At 39.2% G+C, this 22,593-nt stretch overlaps 1 protein-coding gene and 1 long non-coding RNA gene across 7 annotated transcripts; one reads left to right on the top strand and one right to left on the bottom strand.

Moving 5' to 3' along the window:
* Window positions 1-1,429: 1,429 nt before the first annotated feature.
* LOC101750948 (monocarboxylate transporter 2-like) lies at window positions 1,430-15,971 on the bottom strand. Of its 6 annotated transcripts, XM_040656396.2 has the most exons (7): window positions 15,459-15,971; window positions 14,274-14,368; window positions 12,189-12,279; window positions 10,518-10,808; window positions 7,314-7,457; window positions 5,470-6,270; window positions 1,430-3,732 (listed from the first exon to the last, which is right to left on the bottom strand). In XM_040656396.2, exons 4-7 carry the CDS (start codon window positions 10,717-10,719, stop codon window positions 3,506-3,508), a joined length of 1,374 nt encoding a protein of 457 aa, XP_040512330.1. In that variant the 5' UTR covers window positions 10,720-10,808; window positions 12,189-12,279; window positions 14,274-14,368; window positions 15,459-15,971; the 3' UTR covers window positions 1,430-3,505. The 6 variants fall into 6 exon arrangements, with proteins under 6 accessions (XP_040512330.1, XP_040512327.1, XP_040512331.1 ...); XM_040656393.2 differs by having other exon boundaries at window positions 7,314-10,808; XM_040656397.1 differs by lacking the exon at window positions 14,274-14,368.
* Window positions 12,990-18,421, top strand: LOC121108579. Its single transcript, XR_005843206.2, has 6 exons — window positions 12,990-13,150; window positions 13,241-13,276; window positions 13,373-13,457; window positions 14,199-14,266; window positions 14,656-14,781; window positions 15,963-18,421. It is a non-coding gene; the product is annotated as an uncharacterized LOC121108579 (long non-coding RNA).
* The last annotated feature ends 4,172 nt before the right edge of the window (window positions 18,422-22,593 follow it).

Below are 22,593 nucleotides of genomic sequence, written 5' to 3'. Positions count from 1 at the left end.
ACTATCACAGTCCAGTAAATTCCTAAAGAAACATGCCAGCTCTTGTGTAATACATTGAAAATGTCACAGAATACCTTATCGAGCCATGTGTTTTCCTGAAGAAGATCTTTATATTCTGTGAGGGAATGATAACTGAAGGCTATTGTTTGTTCTTTCAGAGCTGAAGCTGACACATGCAGAAAATCCATGTGATACCAAAACCAGTGTGTCTCTGCCCCTTCTTTGCCTCAAGCATTGCTGAGGAGGAAACATCAACTGATCGAGTAGTTTGTGTTCTGAAAGAACTTCTTGTTAATAGTATAACAAAGGCATGTGGGAGAAAAACCTTGTCGTAGATCAATGGTGTCATCTGGCATGTAAGTACACAATGCTGCTATTGAAAAATGGGTGGTTGGGAAGGTGAAGCACCATGTCCTGGTTCTGATCTCATTTCTTTTACTAAACCCTATTTCTCTGAAGTGGCATTGCAAACTATGTGAGTGGAAAGGCAAAGAAGTTTATATGTGAATTCTACAAGTGTAGAGTCTACAAGTGAAGTTGTAGTTTATGAGAAGAAGTGGAGTTTATATGTGAATTCTACAAGTGTTACCTTTTTAAATACTGTATTTCAGGAGAAAATGAAGTAGAAGGAAGCCCCATGCAAGCCTGGCTATCTCTCTTAGCCAGCAGCCTGTGGATAACCTAGGACACTCTGATGAATCTTTATGATAGGTATGAAATGAATGCTTCTAATCTAACTGAAAATAATATGCCTGACCTTTTAAAAATAGCGACTTCTTTTTTCATTCTGTTGATAAGTGTGATTCCATCATTTTAGGATGACTGCATTTCTCCCTTCACAGTATCCCAGAGCCCTGCTGCTCCCGCTGAGCCCACGTGGGGGTCTCCAGTCCCACCCTGCCTGCAGCAGGACTCTTCATGCTTAGACTGGGCTGCTCAGGGCCTCACACTGCTGGAGCAAGAGGGCTCTCAGGCCAGAACCAGTCCAACCTGCCTGGGCACTGGCTCCATGGCCAAGCTGTCCTAGTGGGAAGAGTTTTTCCTCACCTCCAGCTTGAGCATTTTGCTCTCAGCTCATTCTATTCTTCTCACCTCCCACCATGTATCCAGTGCAGAGCCCAGCTGTGTCTCCTCTGTACCCTGTTGCCGGTGCTGGAGTTGCTGCTGGGTGCCCCCAGAGCCACCCCACTCCATGCCTGAAGTGTCCCACAGCCCCCCTGTATCCCCAAGCTGAACTCAGTCATGCTTGTCTGTTTCTTTACAGTACTGGGTGCCCACAGAATAGATGCACCAGTGCTGAGTAAGGGGGGAAAATCACTTTCCTTCCTCTGACGGCTGCCGTACCCAGAGTCCAGGAACCTACCAGCCTTCTGCACTGCCACTGGCAGATCTCAGGATGCACTCAAACACAGAAATCAGTGACAGGGACTGTAAGTAAAACACAAACTTTAATAGAAAATACTGAATCATAATAGAAAGAAAAAGTCCTATATTAAATGTCTCCCCATTATTTTTCCTCTCCAACAATTCCCCTGCATTTCAAATGAAAATAAATAAAAATAAAAATGAAGGGTTCTTTTGAATATCAGAACACTGCAGTGACAATAATAAAAATAATAATTCTTTCTACAGAAATCTAACTTTTAAATTGCCACAGCTGACATAATTGACATATTTTTCTGGAAATCCCTGGTCCTTTCTATAGACCTCACACTGCAGATTGCGTCCCTTCCACTGTGTGCTCTGTAATTAAGCCCTTGCAGATAGTTGGTTTATGAGTAGCTGAACTAATTTCCTGTAAATTAAATTAAAATTTTGAGTTAATTTTCATGGGACAAGAAATAATTATTTTAGATAAGCAACTGATGCTAGACTTGGCTACACAGATAAAATGTTTGAATGGAAAAACATTCTGAAGTTCGTAAATGAGACAGGTATAAATGTAGAGTAGCTTGAAAGTTCCTAAGTCCTATATTTTTTCCTTTTTACTGATTATTTTTTTCTTAATGTGATCCAGTTCTTCCTTTCTTCTGTGTCTTTCCCAGATAAAATAAAACTAAAAAAAAAAAAATGTGGTTTAGGTACAGATTCTTCTTAATCTAATAAATCAAGTGTTTTCTTTCTTCAAGAGCCTTACGATAACTGAAAGGTAAAACTAATCAATTCGGAGGTAGAACTGAGTATAGTTAGATTCTCAAGTCTCATCTATTCTCTGATATCTCTCTGTTTCTGTAGTCTCCTATGGTCTATTTCTATGATAATCTGCCTAGAATTAGAAAGTCTTTTTCCCATGAGATGTCTCTGCCTTGCTGTAAATTATAGAATCATATCAAACAATCATAGAATGGCCTGGGTTGAATAGGACCACAATGATCATCTAGTTTCAACCCTCCTGCTATGTGCAAGGTCTCCAACCACTAGACCTGGCTGCCCAGAGCCACATCCAGCCTGGCTTTGAATGCCTCCAGCAATGGAGCATCCACAACCTCCTTGGGCAACCTGTTCCAGTGCATCACCACCCTCTGTGTGAAAAACTTCCTCCTAATATCCAACCTAAACCTCCCTTTATATCAATTTCTAATTGTCTATACAAGAAAAGTAAATAATTGTGTCTACTTTATTTCAACCTATTACAGATTTGAGGACTGTTTTCATTTTCAGCATAACATTTTGTTTTCTAAATTGGACAGAATTTTTCTCTTGGCATCTTTTTTTTAAACTTTTATCACTCTTGCTACACTTTAGTGTTTACATTTTATGAACCCCTTCTAGGTAAAACCTTGCAAGCATTGTTCTCTCACCTATCACCTAGTATTGCACAAAGAGATACTTACTAGTTTTAATTTACTGTTACATCTGAGAGTCTTACTTGGCTTGAAGTTCACCATAACCTTAGGTCGTCTACTGTTAATTGTCAGTCTTTCTCCATTTTATGTAAGTGAACTTTTCTTTCTGCTTCTGATACTTAGGACTGCATTTCTCTTTGCTGAATTATTTTATTGATGTAATTTTCTCCATTTACGAGGTTTATTTGGATTCCAGGCCTGCTCTGAAGAGTAAACCATTATCTCAGAGCTAAATTCATGTACTCTTGATTTTATATCCAGTCTGCTCTATGGTCATTCTGAATACTGCTTCTCCAGGCTAAACATCTGTGAGCTGCTGTCTTCTTCTATCTGAAGGTGATGGCTGTGGTCTGTATTTCGAGGGGAAGGTTTCTTTCTGCTGCATACATGCCTCGTGGTAATTCCGTTTAGATCACAGCTTCCCTATCACAGCCTTGTGGGGCTGTGTTGAAGACTCATGAAGTCAAAATGCAATTGCAACATCAAACTAACATTGTGACAGCGGTTATGGGTATTGTTTGCTTGTGAACTAGTGATTTTCTTCCCCTGTTTTAAACACTCCTACTCAAAACACCCATAATTTAAAAAATCCTACTAATATTGACTTTCAAGGAAACAAAGCACTTCCGTAACTCTAAGTTGCACGATGTCCGGTGTAGTCACACCACTACATCACGGTCTTGGTACCTTCTTTTCTGAAGTTTCAGAAAATGGAAGGAGGTGTAAGGTAATGATGACTTTTCCGATTTAGTATTAGTCTGGCTTCTTCTTTCACTCCTTTGTTGAAATTGATCTAAAACAACTAAAAATACAGCTGCTAGGACAAGAGTGGCTCCTGCCATGTAGAAACCTGCTCTGTAGTCTCCAGCCATGTCCACAATCAGACCTGCATAGGAAAAAAAAAAAAAAAAAAAAAAAAAGACAGTAATGTGACTGATAGAAAATAGGCCAGTGTGAATTAGCTCATCTGTGTGAACATGCCTTCTCATAAAGGGAGCACCCTGACTACAAACCTTTCTTGCAGCTTTCTACACTATGAAAACAGAAAACATCACCCCATTATCGCGCTTGAAAATTTCACACGCAATTCACTATGCACCTACCTTGCAGACACAAGTTGCTAGTAAAACAAAGTGCTACATAGCTTGAAATGCTTTCCAACTCGAGATTTATCGGGCAATAAAAACAATGGCAGAAAAATAAATAAATCATGCAGCTTTGTATCTTAGGATCTCCACATTCAACAGTTGCTGTAAGTTGGACCACAGCTGTAGAGCATGAGAGTTCAAAGGAGGAAGGGAGAGGCCCTCTGGTGGCGACAGACTTCGGTAAGTCACCTATGGTGTTACTGGCTTCCCCATTGATCATTTTTTCAGAAAGTCATCGACATTACCGAAAGAAATGACCTTGGTTTTTACATAGATTTAATCCACATAGCGCACCTAAGACATCGTGCACCGTACTGAAGAAACAGAAGTGCAGTAGTAGTGCTGTAGCAGTGCACGTGGTAGCACTGGCTGCTCAGTGCACACAACTACAGGTTCACCTGTGGGATGGCGAAGGCTGCTTCTTTGGTCACCCTCCATCCAGTGGCAGAACCATTGGACATTTTGTCTACATTTGGCCTATTCTCCAGCCCTCGCTCCAACCTAACATCAATCCTACTAGGCAAAATAACTTACAAAAAATCTTTCAGGCGTAACTCTGAGAGTCAGAGAGAAGAGCTAGGAAAGCGCCATGGTTTCTCTCCTCTTCTGTGCTTTCTTTTCCACTTGCTACATATACACAAAGTGTCACATTGATACCAAAATAATCAGTGCTAATGAGTAGGCACTACATCTGCAAGTCTTGTTATTGTGGTACTTTATTCAGATATTCCCTACCTAACTCTGATATCATTCTCTTTCAAATTCTCTATAAAACTTCATAGTCCCTGTGTTTTCAAGTTGAATTAAAATATTACAGTACCCAGTTTGACCCATTTTTATCCTATTATATGGTATCATTGCCACAGAAATCACAGTAGTCTGTGAGGTCTCTCATTTTATTTGGTGCACTTAGGATGAAGACTCAGATTCACTCTTCACACGTTACACTGGTCACTCTTCTACCAAACCACTTAGTAAATTTCATACAGCCAGCAGCTAGTTTCTCTTGCATTTTCCAAGATGAACCTTGTATTGCTGCTAACAAATAAAGCCATATGCTGTATCATTGTCTGCTTTCTCTTCCCACTGTTTTCTTTACGCTGACTCCCCATATATTACACTGTTCAGCTGAAATGCTGCCTGAAAGCAGCAGGCAGTGAATATTTCCTTCAGGTACACCCAGTCTGATGTTTCAAGCCATTAAATGTGAACTTCTGTAGAAACCTTCCCAACAATAGCAACATTTATGCAAAATGATTATTCTCAAATTCCAAGAAAATCAGTTGCTTTTTCTATGAAAGTATGGATCTGTTGCTTGTCCCAAATATATATTTTCATTATTTACTTGTTTGTTAGACACTCCTGATGTGTCTGACAAACAGAGAAAGAAATCTGGCTCCAAATTGAAATATTTCAGTTTGGATGACCATTCCTCATTATTCTTATAAACTGTATTTAGCAGAGTATAAACTTACCAGCAAGAGGAGGCCCCAGAAATCCTCCAGTGCTTCGTATGAGCATGAAAAGCCCTAAAGCACTGTCAAAATCTGACATGCCCACAACTTCTGCTAGCACTGTAATATGAACAGCAACTGTTGTGCCAAAGAAGAACCCATAGAAGCCAGTGAATATTGCCAAGGACAGGTAATTGTTAGCCAGTGGTAGAAGCATCAAGGAGGTACTGATCAAGGTAATTGTCATTGTCAGTAAGTGAATAGTTTTCGTAAGGTGGAGGTTGGCATACCAACCACATAGCAGTCTGCCTGCAAAATCCACCGTAGCCAGAATGGACAGAAGAGATGCAGTCCAAGATTCGTCTATTCCCAGGCTGTAGCTAAGTGGAACTAAAAATAACGGAGGAACAAAAAAGCTCATTGCAGCTAGTATGCCAAACATGGCATAAAGCACAAATTTTGCTCTCCTCAAAAGCATCCAGTTGAAGCTTCTGTGTGTGATGGTAGACTTCTCTTCTTCATCTGTCTTAGATACACCATTGCCTGGTGGTGGTTCAGGATGGGTCACCTGAGGGTGGCAGCTGCTTGTCAGGGGTCGCATCAGTATTCCACAGACACAGATGTTGAGCTGGGTGCCACCTATGATTAAGAGGGCACCTTTCCATCCATATTGACCAATCAACCACTGGAAAAATGGCCCAAATGTAAATGCAAATGCACATTCTCCAGCACTGGCAATAGCATTGGCCAGTGCTCTCTTCTTGGAAAAATAATGGCTAACAATGCTGATGGCTGGTGTCCATGAAAAGGAAATCCCAAGTCCTGAAAAACACCAATACAAGTATCAGCAGTTAGATACTGCTGAGGTATTCTATTAAGCTGGAAATTAAAATGGTCAGTGCTCCTACGTTTGCAAAGATAGTAACTGGGAAAATAAAAATATTTTCATCCCTAGTGAAAGAATCAGCTCATTTGTATTATGTGCTACAGTGTATTTGTGGCACTTGTTCTGCAAGAATAGGTTGTAAGATTAAACAAACAAACAAACAAACAAACAAACAGAGGAATATGATGTATACACCATCGTATTCTCACCATGAAAAAAAAATAACAACAGTTGCTTTGACAAATTTGAAGATGGTCCTAGATCAGATCTCTGGGTTCAGCTGAGCTGTGTTCAGTATCAGAGATTGAGGGAGAACGTGAAGGAAGCTGATAGCATATCAGCTACTGGTACTACTCATTGTCTTTCAGACTGCAGGTTTCAAACCTGCTCTAATTTACTTTAGTTTTAATGGCTCTCTGGAATCACTTAGCAGGCTCAGGAGTGCCAAAAAACTCAAATTCCAGGCATTTTCAAGTATCCAGGATAGAACTGGGAATGGTTCATTTTGTTCCCTGCCAGCTTTGCTTCCTGCCAACTTTCTGGCCTCTTTTCACCTGGAGTGAAGAACTCCAGTCAGCTGAAAGCCAGAGAAGGTGCTCAAAATGTAAGATCATGTAATAGCAAGTACAATGTCTAGGATCTCTAGGTCCACGTATTTCATCATGCTTTAGATTCCTCAGGCCTTCATAGAGCTGTCAGCCTCTGATAAAAAAAATACTTCTCATTTGCTGGTAACATATAATTTGCAGATAAAATTACTAGTATCTAATCAGTTTTCTACTTCGTTATGCTGTTTTCTAGCACAAATTCTTACGTCTGGAGTGAGAAAAGAGGGAAACAACCTTTAAATTTGGTCACTGGTTTTAGATGTTTTTAAAATAAAAATAGAAATCAGATTTTAAAACTCCTGCCATTAGCATCCTTGAATAAGGGTTCTGAGTTTCTAGTGCAAGAAACCCGTAAAGCCATAAAGTCGTACCCTGTAGGAAGCCAGTTGTTGCATACATCCAGATCATGTTGAGCCCAAGACATCCCAGTGCCATTCCTGAAAATGCAAGGAGTCCTCCAGTGATCACAACTGCACGATGGGTGTATTTTACACATAGCGAGCTGGCAACAGGGGCTAGATCAACAGCAAAACAGGAGCAAGAGAAACACGTTAGAAACATTAAGCAGAATGACATGCCTGAGCACTCAAATAAAGCATTTGAAGAAGTAATAGCTTTATTGTGAATGTCAAACCCAGTGGCTGTCGTGCACGTGCGAGAGAGAGATGGCCTAATTCTGTTGTATTCTGCTGCACAGGAGCGTAGGTCGAGATCTGCGCTGATAGAGAAAAGGCAGCACGAGTTTAAAAAGAAAACTCCCATATCCATTCAAGCTGTCACCTGTTCTGTCGGGGTGTTTCCTGTCCTCAGAATATGCGCTTTTCATGAAACAAGAATGGCCACTAGATGGAGCCCAAGTAACACAAATAACCTCTCGTCCCGTTCGCCATCTTGGAGGATACACCTACTCTGCTTCACAAAAAACCACCGATAGTTTGGAAACTGGAGTTCCAGGATGTAAAGAAATTCAATTAACGAGAGCTTTGTTTGCCAACTGAAAGAAGGAGGGAGACAAAGAGTAGACGGCAGTCAGAGAAGGAGGTTTTATAGTAACTTGTAGGGGCAGGCCATTGTACTTTCACTTGTTTTCGGTGAAGTAAGAAGTGACTTTGATGACTAAAACAAGTGAAATAAACCTGGTAGAGAGGTATTAACAGCCACAAAAGCTGCAGGACACATGCCGTCTGATAGAAGAAATACAAATAAACATTCTTTCAGCATTTGCATCAAAAGTACAAGGATTTCATAAGCATGCAGAGATGGTAAGAGAATGTAGTGGTCCGTCAGATGTAGTGGAAGGGATGAAAGAAGAAAATGTGTATACAGCTGGAGGCTCACATATATGTGTGATGGGTAAAATAAGAGAAAAGTAGTCTGAACATAAGAAGAGGTATCCGTGAAAGTGTTTAATGATGGAAGTAAAATCTGCAGCTGGAGAAAGAGCCAAAACACAGGGCAATATTTTTTTTAGAAATTGAGAGGAAATAGGCAGAAATTGCAACGTGGGGTAGAAGGAGGAAGAAAGGATTTAGCTGCAGAACTGGAAATGGAAAAGATAACAAGGGAGCAGAGTCTGAAAGGATAAAGGGCAATACTCAGAAAACTTGCAATCATAGTGCCAGAGAGAGGAGATAGAACAGGCACACTAATACCAAAAGGAGGCCTATGTGATGGGGAAAATCCTTGCTCTTGGTAAATCAAACAGCCTGTTGCAGATGCAGATCCTCAGATAGAAACGTGCTCTCCTTCTATGCAAGTTGCAGAGATGCTGTTGAAAATATCCAAATGGGAAAAATTAATAATTCACTGATCATCCTTCATACTGAGCCAAAAGACAATGAAGGTATCACAGTGGAACGTGTTAGGAAGGGCTAAGCCAGGCCAGGAAAGATGCTTAAGAAACTGGAGGCTCAGGTGATCTTCGTCAGTAAGTCTTCTGGTCCCTACAAATGAAGCAAAGGCAGAAGGAAAATTACTGAGTTATGCAATAATTCATAAACTGCTGCATGGAAGAGTTTTAGAACGTTTGATCATCAAGCTCAATTCACTGAAGAGGATTATTTTCAAATGATTTCAAAGAATGAGAAGCAGTTTCTGCAGAAAACTATAACCATTTTCTTTGAAGTAGGCCGGACTAACACCTGCTTAGGCTACTGCAATTTTGCTGGTATATAAAAAACAAAAATAGAAATAATTATTAAAAAAAAAAAAAAAACTGTAAGATCTGGAGCTCTTTTATCCTCCTACACTGGCTCTTTTTTCTTGCTGCACTAAGTTCGTATGTCTGACTGACATAATAGTATCACAGTTAGGTTAGTGGTAAGTCTGATCTGTAAACAAAATAGTTAGATTTTCATAGAAATGGATGAAAGAAACAAGCTTTTTAAGGATTTTTCAATTAATTATTTCTGTCAAAATGAAAGAACAATGCAAATCAAGCTTCAAGTGTAACACCTTATGGAACAAATAAAGACTTGACAGTGCATGATTTGCTTTATATTTTGACTCTAAATTTGAATGACTGTCTTGTTCTTAATATATATTTTCCAAGAAAGATCAGTTGTTCGAGATCTTTGTAAGCACTAGGCGTGGACTGAGTAGGATGTATTTAATTATACAGTATCTATGCCATGAGGTGTCTTCACAAACAAAATTGTAATAAAATCTATTATGTAAGGATACTTACTGCAATTACATATCCATATGAGAATATGTGCATACGACTTTACAAATTCTGTGCAGTTCTTGCCTGCACTCGTTTGAAATCTTCACACTATGGTAAAGCATCATCCAGCTCACAATGGCACAAAAGGCTCTGATTACTAAGTGAAGATTCAAATGCAGTGTATTTTATTTTCTTCCCTTCTTGCTTTGGTAAGATGGAGTATTTGACCTGATCCAATCACTCACAGTATTTGGCTGATATGTAGTTCTCTCTCTCTTCTCTTATTGTATGCTTTCTCTCTGTATGGTCTTGTCTTCCTTTTCCTCTCTATGGGTGAACTGATTTTTTATTTTTTCCTTTTAATCTCATGAGTTTTCTGTTACATAAAGAACATGGAATCACTTTAAGGGGAGGAAGGAGAGCCTGAACTGGCATTAGGTAAAAGGAGAGGGAAACTTTGTGGAGTGAAAAAGGAGAAGAAATGGGGGAACCGATGTCACTATTTTGGTAGCAGATGGCTTATCTAATAAACAGGGTCACTGTCCTTTGTTCTTAAAGTACTTGGAGAAATGATAGTCACTGTAAAATCAGTGAACTGGCACAAACTGGTTTAGAACTTGTTCCAACAATCTGAACTTCTTAGGATTATCATCCCTGAGTTTGATACAAAGTCTGTAGGAAAACTGAATCATGAGACTAGGTACATAGAATTCTCTAAGGTAACCAAATTTCAGTGTATACACAGAGTACTCACTGTACCATTTAATGTCTGAGGCACGGATACATTTTTATAAGAGGAAACAAATGCCAGTTTTTGAATAGAGAGAGAAGAAAGAAGCGTTGTCCTTGCATGTCTCTGTTTTGTGGTTAGGACTTAAAACCGAAATGCTTAAGGGCCTCTTTCACCTACCTCCTAAATGAAAGGTGGCAATAGTTATTGATGTGATCCAAGAAATGGTGCTTGCAAGTTCATCGAAGTGCTCCTGGATTTCAACAAAGAAGAGACCGAAAGTCTTGAGGACAGCAGCAGTGAGACCCATCACTACGAAGGCTGACACTACCACAACCCATCCATAGCCTCCGTCTGGTGGACTGCTGTCTTTGGTCTGCATATTTTCTGCTTCTCAAATCTTCTCTCAATTGTGGTTTTCTTTTTATTTTTTATTTTTAGTAGCAGCTGTGGCAAGGACCTTTAAAAGATCTGCAAATTAGTAGAAGGCCAAGTATTAAGTGAATTCAAATAGTCTTGGAATTTCTTATACAAGTAATTACTAAGTGAAATTAAATCATGCATTGCAGTAGTTTGATTGAAAATACTAACTGGAAAACAGATGCCCTAGGACACAGAAAGAAGAGTAGAAAGTAAAAGGAAGAAAGTTTAAAAAATACTCAGGCGAAAAATGTTGTAAAAGAGAAGCATGACAAAATTAAAGTGGGACAGAAGACCATGACAGGCTGTGCCGAATGGCACTTTGAGCAATGTGGTCCGGCAGAAAGCATTCCTGCTCATTGCACGTGGGTTGGAACTGGATAATCTTATGGTCCTGTCCAGCCCAAACCTCTCTGTGATTCTGTGATGACAGATGTAGGTTCCAGGAATACTGCAAATACCTTTTTTTTCAAGTTGTGCTTTGGTTCTAAAATTCCATGTGATGTGGCAACTTTGGCTAAGGTGTGTAAACTTAACACAAACTCATGAAGATTATTTAGAATAATGCTTATGACTTTTCATATTACTCTCTGTGTTCCAAATTCAGAACCATTGCATGATTTCTTAGTAATTCCAGTGGCAATACATCTTCTGTCTACGTAAACAAGATGTATGTAATCTCAAAAAATTGTATTAATATGAAACTGCATGGTCTCTAAGCTGCACCTTAAAGAACCAGTACTAGATGTGGTAGTGGAAGTCTAAACACTAACTGTACTATAGAGCACCTTTTCACAGCATGCAATGGATACTAAAATTTTGCCTGGATACCACAGATAAAACTGTGTGGCAGAAAACTTTGGAGGAATATTTTTAAAAGTTCTTTGTCTCAGGAAATCTCTGAGCTGCAAGTTGTCAGAAACTTTATGCCTATGCTGTTCTTTATAAAGACACCTTATTTGGGCCTGAACCAATACTTGGACCTGAACCAGGCATTTTTATAGTGTGAGTAAAATTGCAAGGAGAAATGTGTAAGAATTTTGAAGTGATCTTTGTAATATTTGAGCATTTATAAATACTGATGGTTCCAGAATTACTAAGATTTTGAGTAAAAATATGGGGCATTTGTCTACTTGTAAAAACATCCTAACAGTCAGGTATGTCTTATTAAATACATAACTGAAAAAAAGCACTGTCAAAATTTTGTGACATACTTGGAGCAACCATGCAGTACACAGAAGAGGTAGAATCTGTCTGTGAGAAGGAAACATTCTTACTGTTTTCTTGTTTCTTTATGGATATTAAAAACAACCACAAGTGAGTATCTTATACTAAAAGCAAGAGACCAAAAAAAACAAAGAGACATTGCACAAGAAACAGCTTTAATCTAAGAAGGAGAATGTGAGCTAAAAACGTTCATAAAGTACTTACATTTATCTTCACTGTGTGCAGCAAGAATTTAGGGAATCCATACCACTAGAAGTCATCCAGCACAAAGCAAAAGCCACCATTCCAGGAGAACCTAAATAGTGGCAAAAAGGTCAGGGTAAAGAGGCTGTCAGATCCTTGCAGGGATCAGGAGCAAAAACATCCTGCCTCCTTGTGTCTGGCTCAAACTTCTGGCTAACACATGGCACTGGCTGCATTTGCATGACAGACATAGCCAGACAGATTCATCAGCTGTGGAAGGTCTCAGAAACATCCTGAAAAATCTTAAAACTCAGACACAAGAAAAGAAAGGATGTCTTGTGTTTGGGCCCATGTGAAGGAGTCTGGTTTTAATTCCCACAGTTTCTGGGTGACCTTGAGCAAGACTTTCAATCTTGCTATAACCTCTCAGTCGTCAAATGCAGCTGATACTTTCTATGGTCATGGGTTTTGCTACATTAAAAAAGTTAACAAGTATTAGTGCTCAGATGCTCCAAGAAGGTACAGGAACCTCATCAAGGTGTAGCCACGTCCTGTACTGCCGTGCTGAAGTGTCATGGTCATGATTTGTTCTGAGGTACTGGCAAACACACACAAAAATGTTGCAGCAACACTCAGGCAAAACAAGGCTCTTACGTAGAGTGATCATGATACTGCTGCACTCTGCATGGACATGCCAGGGAAAGGGATTATGACTTGTGCCTCAAGACAGATAGAAGAAATCCTGCTATTTACCCGGCAGCACCCAGGACTAAAACAAGCATAATAAAACCTACTACTTCCTGACACCACCCAAGGCTCTTCACCCTCATTAGGCAAACTCTGCCCTAGGAGGAGTATAAATCAGCCTCTGCTGCTCATAAGACTTAAATGAACACTTTTTTTTTTTCTTATTACAAACGTATCTTCTATGTCACTGCCAAGAATCCAGTCTCCAGTCTGTTCTAATGATCAAGGCCTTACATGTAACTCCAAAATGAAATAACTATTTCGGTTGCTACCAAAGTGAAATTACTATTTTAGTCACTTGATTAATTATTATTTTTGTCTTCCAGGTGCCCCACAGATTTGGAAGTAGTGCAGCTACATAGGTAGGGAATTGCTGAAGTACCTGAGCTGAGCAAAAGAAAGCTTTGATGTTGCAATGAGTGGACACATTTCTGAACACCGTATTCTGCTTTCTTCAGTCCTTAGGAGTGAAAGTTGTCTAGAAGCATATAAGAATAACACTCTGGATTTCTTTTACTCTTGACTGTAAAGCAGTGTTAAGTGGTAAGTTTTTAATATTTTCATTTTTTCCCTTTACCCCTGAAAAAGACTTTTGAAGAGAGAGAAAAACCTGGAGGCAAAATGCTCTATCTGTGGTGCTTGGCCACACAGAATATCACTCATGACTGTAAAGCCCTGCATGGAAGAATTAGTACTCTCCCTAGCATCCCACTGCCTCTCACCTCCAAACTTTGTCATGGCTGTTGGAATGTATGCCCTGTGAGACTGGAGCTACAGCTGTTTCCGTGACTGTGGAGTGTGCATCAGGAAGAGCAGACATGCCTGCCAGATGGTGAAACTTGCCAGCAAGGATATGCTAGCAAAAATGCAACCCATAAAGTCAAGTGCCTACAAAGGCGCTCGCATTGCATGAATAGAGAAGTTGTCTATTCACACTCTTTCAGTTCTCTGAGCTGTTTCTGCTTTTATTCATGTTAGTGACACAGAAGGTTGATAAAATAATAATAATATTATTAATAATAATAATATTAAACAATGTAAATATTCTTTGCTTGCATTTTAGTGTGCCATATAATCTTGTGAAGGCTGATTCTTGCATTATTTAGTTGAGTTTCATAGTCTAATTTACATACTACGGAATAACAAAGCAGTTCAATGTCACGGAACATACGTATCACAGAACAACCTGACAGTGGAACCACAGAAAGACTACTGTTGCCATGCATCCTGGTCTTTTTGTTTTCAAGCGATGCATAAACCTCCAAAATAATTGTACAATTTCAGTCTTTCTTAGAGGCTGAATGGACTCCCTGGGAGAACAGCACTTTGCAGAAGAGCTACTAGTAAGGCAGGTATTACCTTTTTGCATGCTCAGATGAAGAAATGTCACTTGCAACTTGGTATTTTTGGCTTTATCTTTCATTACAAACGTGGTACTTTATCATGGATTTGGACTTAAAAAAAAAAAAAAAAGAGGAAAGAAAGAAAGAAAATAAAAACAACACTAAGTTATGCAAACAAAGGCTAAACTATTTCCACTAAAGGCTAATACTGAGATACGGCTACTACTAGAATGAATTATATGTTGCCCTGTTTTCACCTGGGATAGAGTGGACTTTCTTAATACTGTTTAGTACATTTTGGATTTAGGAGAAAAACAATACTGATAACACACTGATGTTTTAGTGCTGAGCAGAGCCAAGGATATTTCAGTTTTGAGCTTCTCGTGTTGTCCTGACAGCAAAGGAGCTGGGGTGCACTTTGAGCTGGGAGAAGACAGAACGGAGACAACTGACCTAAACTGCCAAATGGGATATTCCATACCATATGGCATCATGTGAACTGGTTGGGCATCAGCTTGCAGGTGGTGAGCAACTGCATTGTGCATCACTTGTTTTGTAAATATACACATATATAGTTATCATTACTGTTATTTCTCTTCTCTGTTTTAGTGAATAGTTTTCATCTCAGCTTACAAGTTCTACTTCTTTATTTCTGATTTTCTTCCCCATCCCTTCGGGCAGGGGAGTGGATGAAAAGTTGTGTGGTGCTGAGCTGCTTTCTGGGTTAAGGTCCAGAAGATCTTCAATAAGTTAACATCAGACTAAAATAATCATTTTTTAAAATATTGTATTAAAAGAAAGATGAAAAGAATCGAGGAGATAAATGGTAATTTATGCTGAAACTTTACATGTGTGCCTTTGTACACAATGATGAAACAGGTACCTATTATGTTTGCCAAACTCAGATACCTTCTGCTCTTCATCTAAGACTCAGACTGATCTGCTAATGCACACACACCACCGCAATTCAAAATACAACAAAGCTGTGCTAGTTACTGCTCTTCAGATAGAAAATGAAGAGAACCTCTTCATAAAACTGTCCTTTCTAACTTCATTAACATCATCTTGGTAAAAGCATGTCTAATGAATATGACCTATAGCATAATTTACTGTCATATCACATCAGGATGAAAAAGAGTCACTGAATGCTCTAGCAGCCAGTTTGAAGTAACACAAATTAAGTACTGAATAAAGAAATTACCTTATTCGGGCAACGCAGCTGTGTGTGGGAAAAGTTCTTCTTTTACCTTGTAGTTGCACGTATGTTCTTGAGTGGTACTGCAAACCACTGGGTCATCATTGTTCCTTGTATGCACAGTCTAGATGAACAAGCCAATCCGTCTCAGTCAGGATGGGTAAGTTGTTTGACTTTACAAGGAACCCATGACCACTCCCCAGGATTCATATGGCTCCACCTACACACAGAAAAGCCAAGTTCTGTCATGAACTAGAGATTAGAGAAATTAAAATCAGGAAGGGGTGAAGGTAATGGTGTGAGAAGGAAAACTTTATTATATACCTATATGGTATTGTTACTAGACTTGAACTGCTGTCCTAAGTTTTTATCGAACTCAACTATGCAGCCAATCAAAAAATTCAGATTCGTCAACCAGCCTCAAACTCCTAGGGGAAACTAACTTAGGGCAGTTAGTGTTAGTTCAAATATGAAATTAATTTGTCATTTCTCTCTTGTGCTCTTGGACAGATCTTGGTTACAGTTGAGCATCATAAAGCCTGCACCAGCTACAGATTCCAGGCCTGCAACATGCATGATCAGAACATTCTTCTGCACTCCTCAGGCATGTTTGCCTTTTTTGTGTGATTTTTCTATTGTCTTATTTTTTATTTTATTTTTTTTCTATGAATCCCAGTTCCCTAAATACTGTACTGCTCTACTGGATCTCAGAGAGCTTTTAGATCTCAGCTATTTTACGGAGATTACTTTTGTATTTCCTAACAATCTGCCTTGCACTATACTCATGCCTACTATCGTAGGCATGTACTATATTGTATCCTACTATACGATTGCCTACTATTGTAATAGTTTGAGGCTATGAGTGAAGAGAGGTTTGCTGCAAAAGTTGGTTGCTTTGTGTAATCTTTTTGCTTGTGTTATTCTGTTTATCTTATGACTTGACAAGTTATCTCTGTGGTTTGTGTGAATTAAGGAGGAGGATAAATGCGTAAATTCACCAGTTGAATTGCATACTTAAGACATATGAAAATTTTTAGATTCATGTTTTTTTTTTTTTATCCTCTGATGTACTGCATGAGAGACAAATAACTCCATAACTGTGGGATTGACATTTGAGATGCTAAATAGGAAGGGAAAAACAGTGGTAATTTTCAGTCTAAGGACTGATAAAACACACCAGCTGCCATCAGACAGAACGTTTTGTAAGGCTGGAAAAATCAAAAAAGGGGCAAAGAAGAATTCTATAGTTTTATATTTTTAAAATGTGTTTAAATGTCCATTGCTGACAGAATGTTTGCTGCCATCCCATTCTCATCTTGCTGCTGCCATGTGGACTTTTACACAGTGAACAGACCTATTCAGGGAAAACATACGTAGGAGTAGTTCTTCAATTTGGAGAAATTCATTTGGTGCCTTCACAAGGCAAAAGGCAGAGAAAAGTGGCCACAAAGTAAACCTGGCAGGTAATGCTGTTTAATCCAAAGTAGTGAATCACATGGGAACTGTAGGACATTTAGTATATTTATGTAATCTGTGACTCTATGAAACTCTGCTAGTCCAAGAAAGTAGTCGACTCTGGAGGTATAGATTTAGATTATTGACTGAGCTGTTGACTTATTTTAAGACAAAGTTTCAAAGTAATCTGTCAGCAACAACACATCCCATGCCTCATCTCACCTTCCTTACTCCTGGTGTTGGAGAAAGATATGTGTAAAGCTGCACTGCTTCTGTCTGCAAGCCTAAGAGGCCTTGAGTTGAAAATGCCTTTACACTAGGTCTTCTCATAGCTGTATATATATATACACATGTGTCCACTTGGTAGGTCTTGTTTTTGCAGAGAAGAAGATTCTTTTCCTCCTAACCCTGTTGACCAGCATTACTTTTTGGAGTCCTGCTGTGATAAAATTTACCATCCAGCAACTGTATGTGCACAGGTGGGTGAAGCCATAGACTGTTATGCATATAGTGGGGACTGTGATAAACAAAGCTGCATCTCACATAGAGTTATAAGCCAGATGGAAACAAACAACAATACAAATGTTTATTGTTCTTCATAGCAGAGATGAACATTCTATAATCTCTCTGGACAGCCTGTGCTAGTGTTCTACCACTCTCACGGTGATTTTACTTTTCCCAACCTCTGATTTGCATTTTTCTTGTTGCAGCTTATGGCTTAAGCTTGTAGTCCTTTTGCTGTGCCACTAAATGGAAAGCAAGAAACAATTCTTTACATAACCACTGCAAGACCACTGAGGGCTTGAGGGACTGTTTTAGCAGTTGCTCTGAGGTTTTGTTTACTTCATTAGAAGATATTGTAGAAAATGATTTCAATTTATTTTTTTTTTTAATATGCTAAAATACTTGGAAAAAGAATGGGGTTCTTTGTAGCAAAGTGTTGGAAAGACTTGAATGCTGAGTTTGTTGTTCATGAGGGTCTATTCATAATTCCACTACTGTTTTACATTTTAATCACGGAGTTTCAAGTCTATACACAAAACTGTGATCTCAGGAATGGTGCACCAGTCAGTCCACGTGATTACTTTTAGTGTTCTGTTCATTGAAATTATAGGAGGTTACATGTGGGGGAATATTCCTGTGATTGTGACTTAAAACCAGAACGTTCCTATTGATAGTGCACTGAACACCCACTTTCTATGTTCCATTGTATTACATACATTTCATCTTTAGCCACAGCACATAATTTGAGTAAACCAGAACTACTCTTTCATATTACTATCATAACAGATTTTTGCTCAGTTTATCAGGCTAAAATATTACTTACACAATTTTCTGTCAAGGTTATCTTTATATTATAAAGGTTATCTTTATATTATTTGTGCAGCTCTGTATGGTACTTCTCCCTAAATTCATCTATTTTCTTCACATTTTACATTTCAAAACTAAATCTAAGACTCTTTCATTTCACTCCAATAATAACAGTAATAATAATAAAAAATCACTTTTATAAACACTGCTTACATTTCTTTTTCTGTTTAGAAAATAGCAGTCAGAGAGAGCTTTCAGGTTTCAGTTCATATGCTGAAGAAAACATTTTATTCCAGGTGGCAAGAAGTTTATTTTCTATTTAGATCTACTTTGTCAGTTTAGCTCACACTAAGCCAAAGTGCTAGTTTCCACTTTAAGTGCTTGAGTAAGCACAAAATGTGTTCATAGGTAGACTGCTACGTTAAATACGTATTTGGTGTGAACTGAAATGAGAAACTGCCTGGAACACCTGCACTTCAGAGAACAGTGATGATTCAGAGGAGATTATGCTTAAACTTTGCCCAGTGATGTCACAAAGAATTATTTAACCATTCAAGAGTTAGCGGGTGTCTTGGATTTTACCAGCAGGTCTGTAGAAAAAAACAAACTGTAACGAGTTTAAATATAGGCTGGTTTAGATGTTCTTTTTGAAATGCCTTTTTATTGCTAGTCTGGAAAGTGAAATTATTGGCTCTGTTCTCTGCTGCCATGATTGGTTGCAGTTCCATCAGTTTCAACGGTGTTTCACCGTTTTCACCCCCCAGAAAATGTCTTCATTAATTTCTCTATTGGAACAGGGCTGCTTTCATGGAAGATACAATCTATCCATCTATTGGCTTTTTGTTATTATCATAGAATATGAGAGATGTAGTAAACAAATCTCTAAATAAACTTCACAAACATAAAAGGCCAGCCTGCTATAAATACCCACATGATCTGGCAAAGTCTCCCAGCAGTCAGCTGTACTCAGGTGGAAGAACAGAGAGCTAAGGAAACATGGCTCCTGCATTCAGCAGTCGGTGGTGGTGATCATGCTCATCTCTCCATCTGGAACTACTGGCTCTGACTTTTTTTTATTTTTTTTTTACTGACCAAAACCCTCCAGAGAGCTTTCTACAAACAGATAGTAAACCAAGATAAAATGTTGCAAAGCCACATGATTTCTTAATTAAAGAGCGTGTTATCAAAATGACTTTACCTTTGGTATGCAATGAATCGTCTGAGGAAAGATGCTAGCATGCAAAAGAATTAGGAGAATACACAGAAGAAATTAACAGGCTGACAAAAAAAAGCTAACAGAATGCAAATCCAAATTGGGTAAAAAACATGAGTGTGGTGTGGCTTGCAGTCTTGAAGGAAAAAAAAATGAGCTTAATCTTGATGTGACTGAAGAAGGAGGACCAGGGAGGTGATTCGGTTGCATAAAGTCACCAAGTTAATGGATGAAGGTGGTAATTTCCATGCTTATTTATTTATTTATTTATTCATGTATTATTCTGGGGGGTAGATAGGATAGCTGACAGTTAGAGCATTGAAGCAGAAAGGCAGCAATCAATCTATTGAGTGATCAGGGTTTGGCAGAAGCTGTCGGTCTGCACAAGAAACTGAGATATTTAATAGATAATGGAAGAAAATACTACTTGCATTTGGGCTGGGTTCAGATTATCATGTTATCAGCTTCACAGAATAACAGAAAGTTTGACATTGGAAAGGACCTCTAGATCATCTAGTCCAACATCCTTGTTCAAGCAGAGATACCTAGAGAATGTTACTCAGCTTAGCCAACTACCATTACTTTAAAATTGACTGAACATTTCCAGGCTGGGATCAAAAAAGAAGCCTTCTGTCATGGGATCACAACAGATGTGCCAACTCTATCTCCCTGCCCCTTCCCCTTCATCACTGACCATTCTTCAGCAAGCCCTTACTTGCCTTTCGTATCAAAGGGAATGGTGAGACTGAATGAAAGTGTATCCTATTCACAGAGAGGTGAGTGATATTAAAGTTGAGATGAGAAGATATGTCTACCTGAAGAAAGGTGGTTTGGGTTTCTGACAAGCAACAGTTAGTTAATTTTCTCTGATTACTGGCTATGTTTACAGCTCCCATTACACAATAAGCACATAAGGGAGAGAGTACAGAAAATACGTATCATTAAACAAGAGTGAAAAGCACTGTTTAAGCTTAATGGCTTAGCACAGTGTCAATGCAAACTACCATCTATCTGTGCCCTGCCAGTCTAGATGCTGTGATTTCTTTTCCACCTCTAGTTTCTGAATGAGTGACCACTCTGCTTTAATTATAGGATGATGGTAGTAATGTCCAGTTCTTGGGGATGTGTGGAGGGCTGATGAAACATTTGCTGCTGTTGCATCTTGAGAAAGAGATGAATGTGTTTAGCTAAATGAACTATAAATGTCCTCTGGTTGATGCTTGGGAAAGATTTTACAATAATTCAGTTGAGAGTACAGGCATCAAGGGAAACCAGCTCATTAAATTCCCCGTGCTATTTTCTTGAACTACACTGTCATACTCAATGCCATCCACAGCTTGATGCTGTACTGGAGAGCTGTGCAATACAGTGAGACAGTAAAGACGAAGAAATGTAAACTTTCTTGATAATGTGAAGTGTGCCTGTGTAGAATAGTTTTCATGAGAACACCTGGTTATAACTGAGCTAAATAAATCACCAGCAGTCCTAGCTAAGCAGAGAGGTCCCTAGAGTCTGGTGTACGGCCTGTCAACATATAGAGGATGATTCAGTGATTAGAAGCAGGTAGCATGGGTTTATGAAGTGCAAGTTACTAACATGACCTCCCTCTGTGACAAGATGACCTGCTTATTAGATGAGGGAGAAGCTGTGGATGTCATTTATCTGGATTTCTGTAAAACATTTGACACTGTTGCCCACTGTATTCAGCTAGAGAAACTGGCTGTTCATGCTTTGGACAGCTTTACAGTTCACAAGGTGAAGAACTGGCTGGATGGCCAAGCTCAAAGAGTTGAAGAGTTGTTGTGAAGTTGAAGTTTAGACTGATGGGCTGAGTCCAATCACCTAACATCCAACAAGGCTTAATGGCCGGTGACTTGGGACACAACAACCCCATGCAGCCTTGGGGAGGAAGAACTGGAAAGTTCCTGGCAGAAAAGGACCTGGGGATGCAGGCTGACAGTTGAACATGAACCAGCTGTGTGCCCAGGTGGCCAAGTTGGCCAACGGCATCCTGGCCTACATCAGAAGCAGCATGGCCAGCAGGAACAGGGAAATGATTGTTTCGTTGCATGCAACACTGTTGAGAAAAGACCCTGAATATTTCATCCTCTTACTATTAGAATTTGCTCAGTACTTTGCAGAGAAGAGCAGTGAAGCTGGTGTAGGGACTAGAAAACAAAACACATGAGGAGTGGCTGAGAGCACTGGGGTTGTTTAATCTGGAGAAGAAGAGGCTGAGGGGAGACTTCATCACTCCCTGCAGATACCTGAAAGGAGGCTGCAGTGAGGAGGTGTTGGCCTCTTTTCTCAGGTGACAATTTATAATATGCAAAGAAGTGTTTTCAAGTTGCACTTGAAGAGGAGGTTTATAGTGGACATCAGAAAGGATTTTTTCATGAAGAGAATGGTCAAGTGTAGGAGCCAGCTATCCAGGGGAGTGGTGGAATTTCCACTCCTGGAGGTATTGAGGAGGCATGAGGGTGTGGTGCTTGGGGACATGGTTTAGTGATAAGGCTTGGCATGTTGGGCTGACTGTTGGACTGGGTGATCTTGAAGGCCTTTTCCAACATAGATAATCGTACAATGTTAGGATTCAATACAGGTTACACAGGACTGCCCTGTACTCTTGCTAAGGTAGATATTACTAATGAGTTCTTACAGTGTACTTTCTGCTTTTAAGACTAGGATAGGTACAGAACATGATCAGCTGTTGATTCAGAGCAATGCTGAATGTTCACAAATTTGCAAGATGAATACTATAAAGATTACAGCATGTATAATCAGAGACTGACCATAGTTAATGCATGGAAATTAAACTTTGGGAAGTAATGACCAAAAAAACTTGAAGACGTGGTAGAAAATGAACCCCTATTTATTTCCATGGAAACTACAACAGATACAAAGTACACAATAATGCTATTTTATAGAGCACATTCTCAGCTACAAAATACTATTGCTATGCATTTTCACCTGTGATGAACAACAGCCTTAATGTTGTGCTTATAAAAATTTGCACTAGCAGAGGTGACTCACTGTCGCTGTTGCCACTGCTGAAACGCAACACCCACTGCCTAACTAAGTTCACATCCACTTTTCAGTCTTCAGAAATGTTCAGCAAGTGTCAATGAATATCAGTGGGTGCCATTTTTTCCACACAGAGGA

The sequence above is a fragment of the Gallus gallus genome, chromosome Z (genome assembly GCF_016699485.2).
Source record: "Gallus gallus isolate bGalGal1 chromosome Z, bGalGal1.mat.broiler.GRCg7b, whole genome shotgun sequence".
Classification (NCBI taxonomy): Eukaryota; Metazoa; Chordata; class Aves; order Galliformes; family Phasianidae; genus Gallus; species Gallus gallus.
The sequence above is the reverse complement of the archived record's forward strand: the minus strand, read 5'-3'. Positions and strand labels throughout refer to the sequence as shown.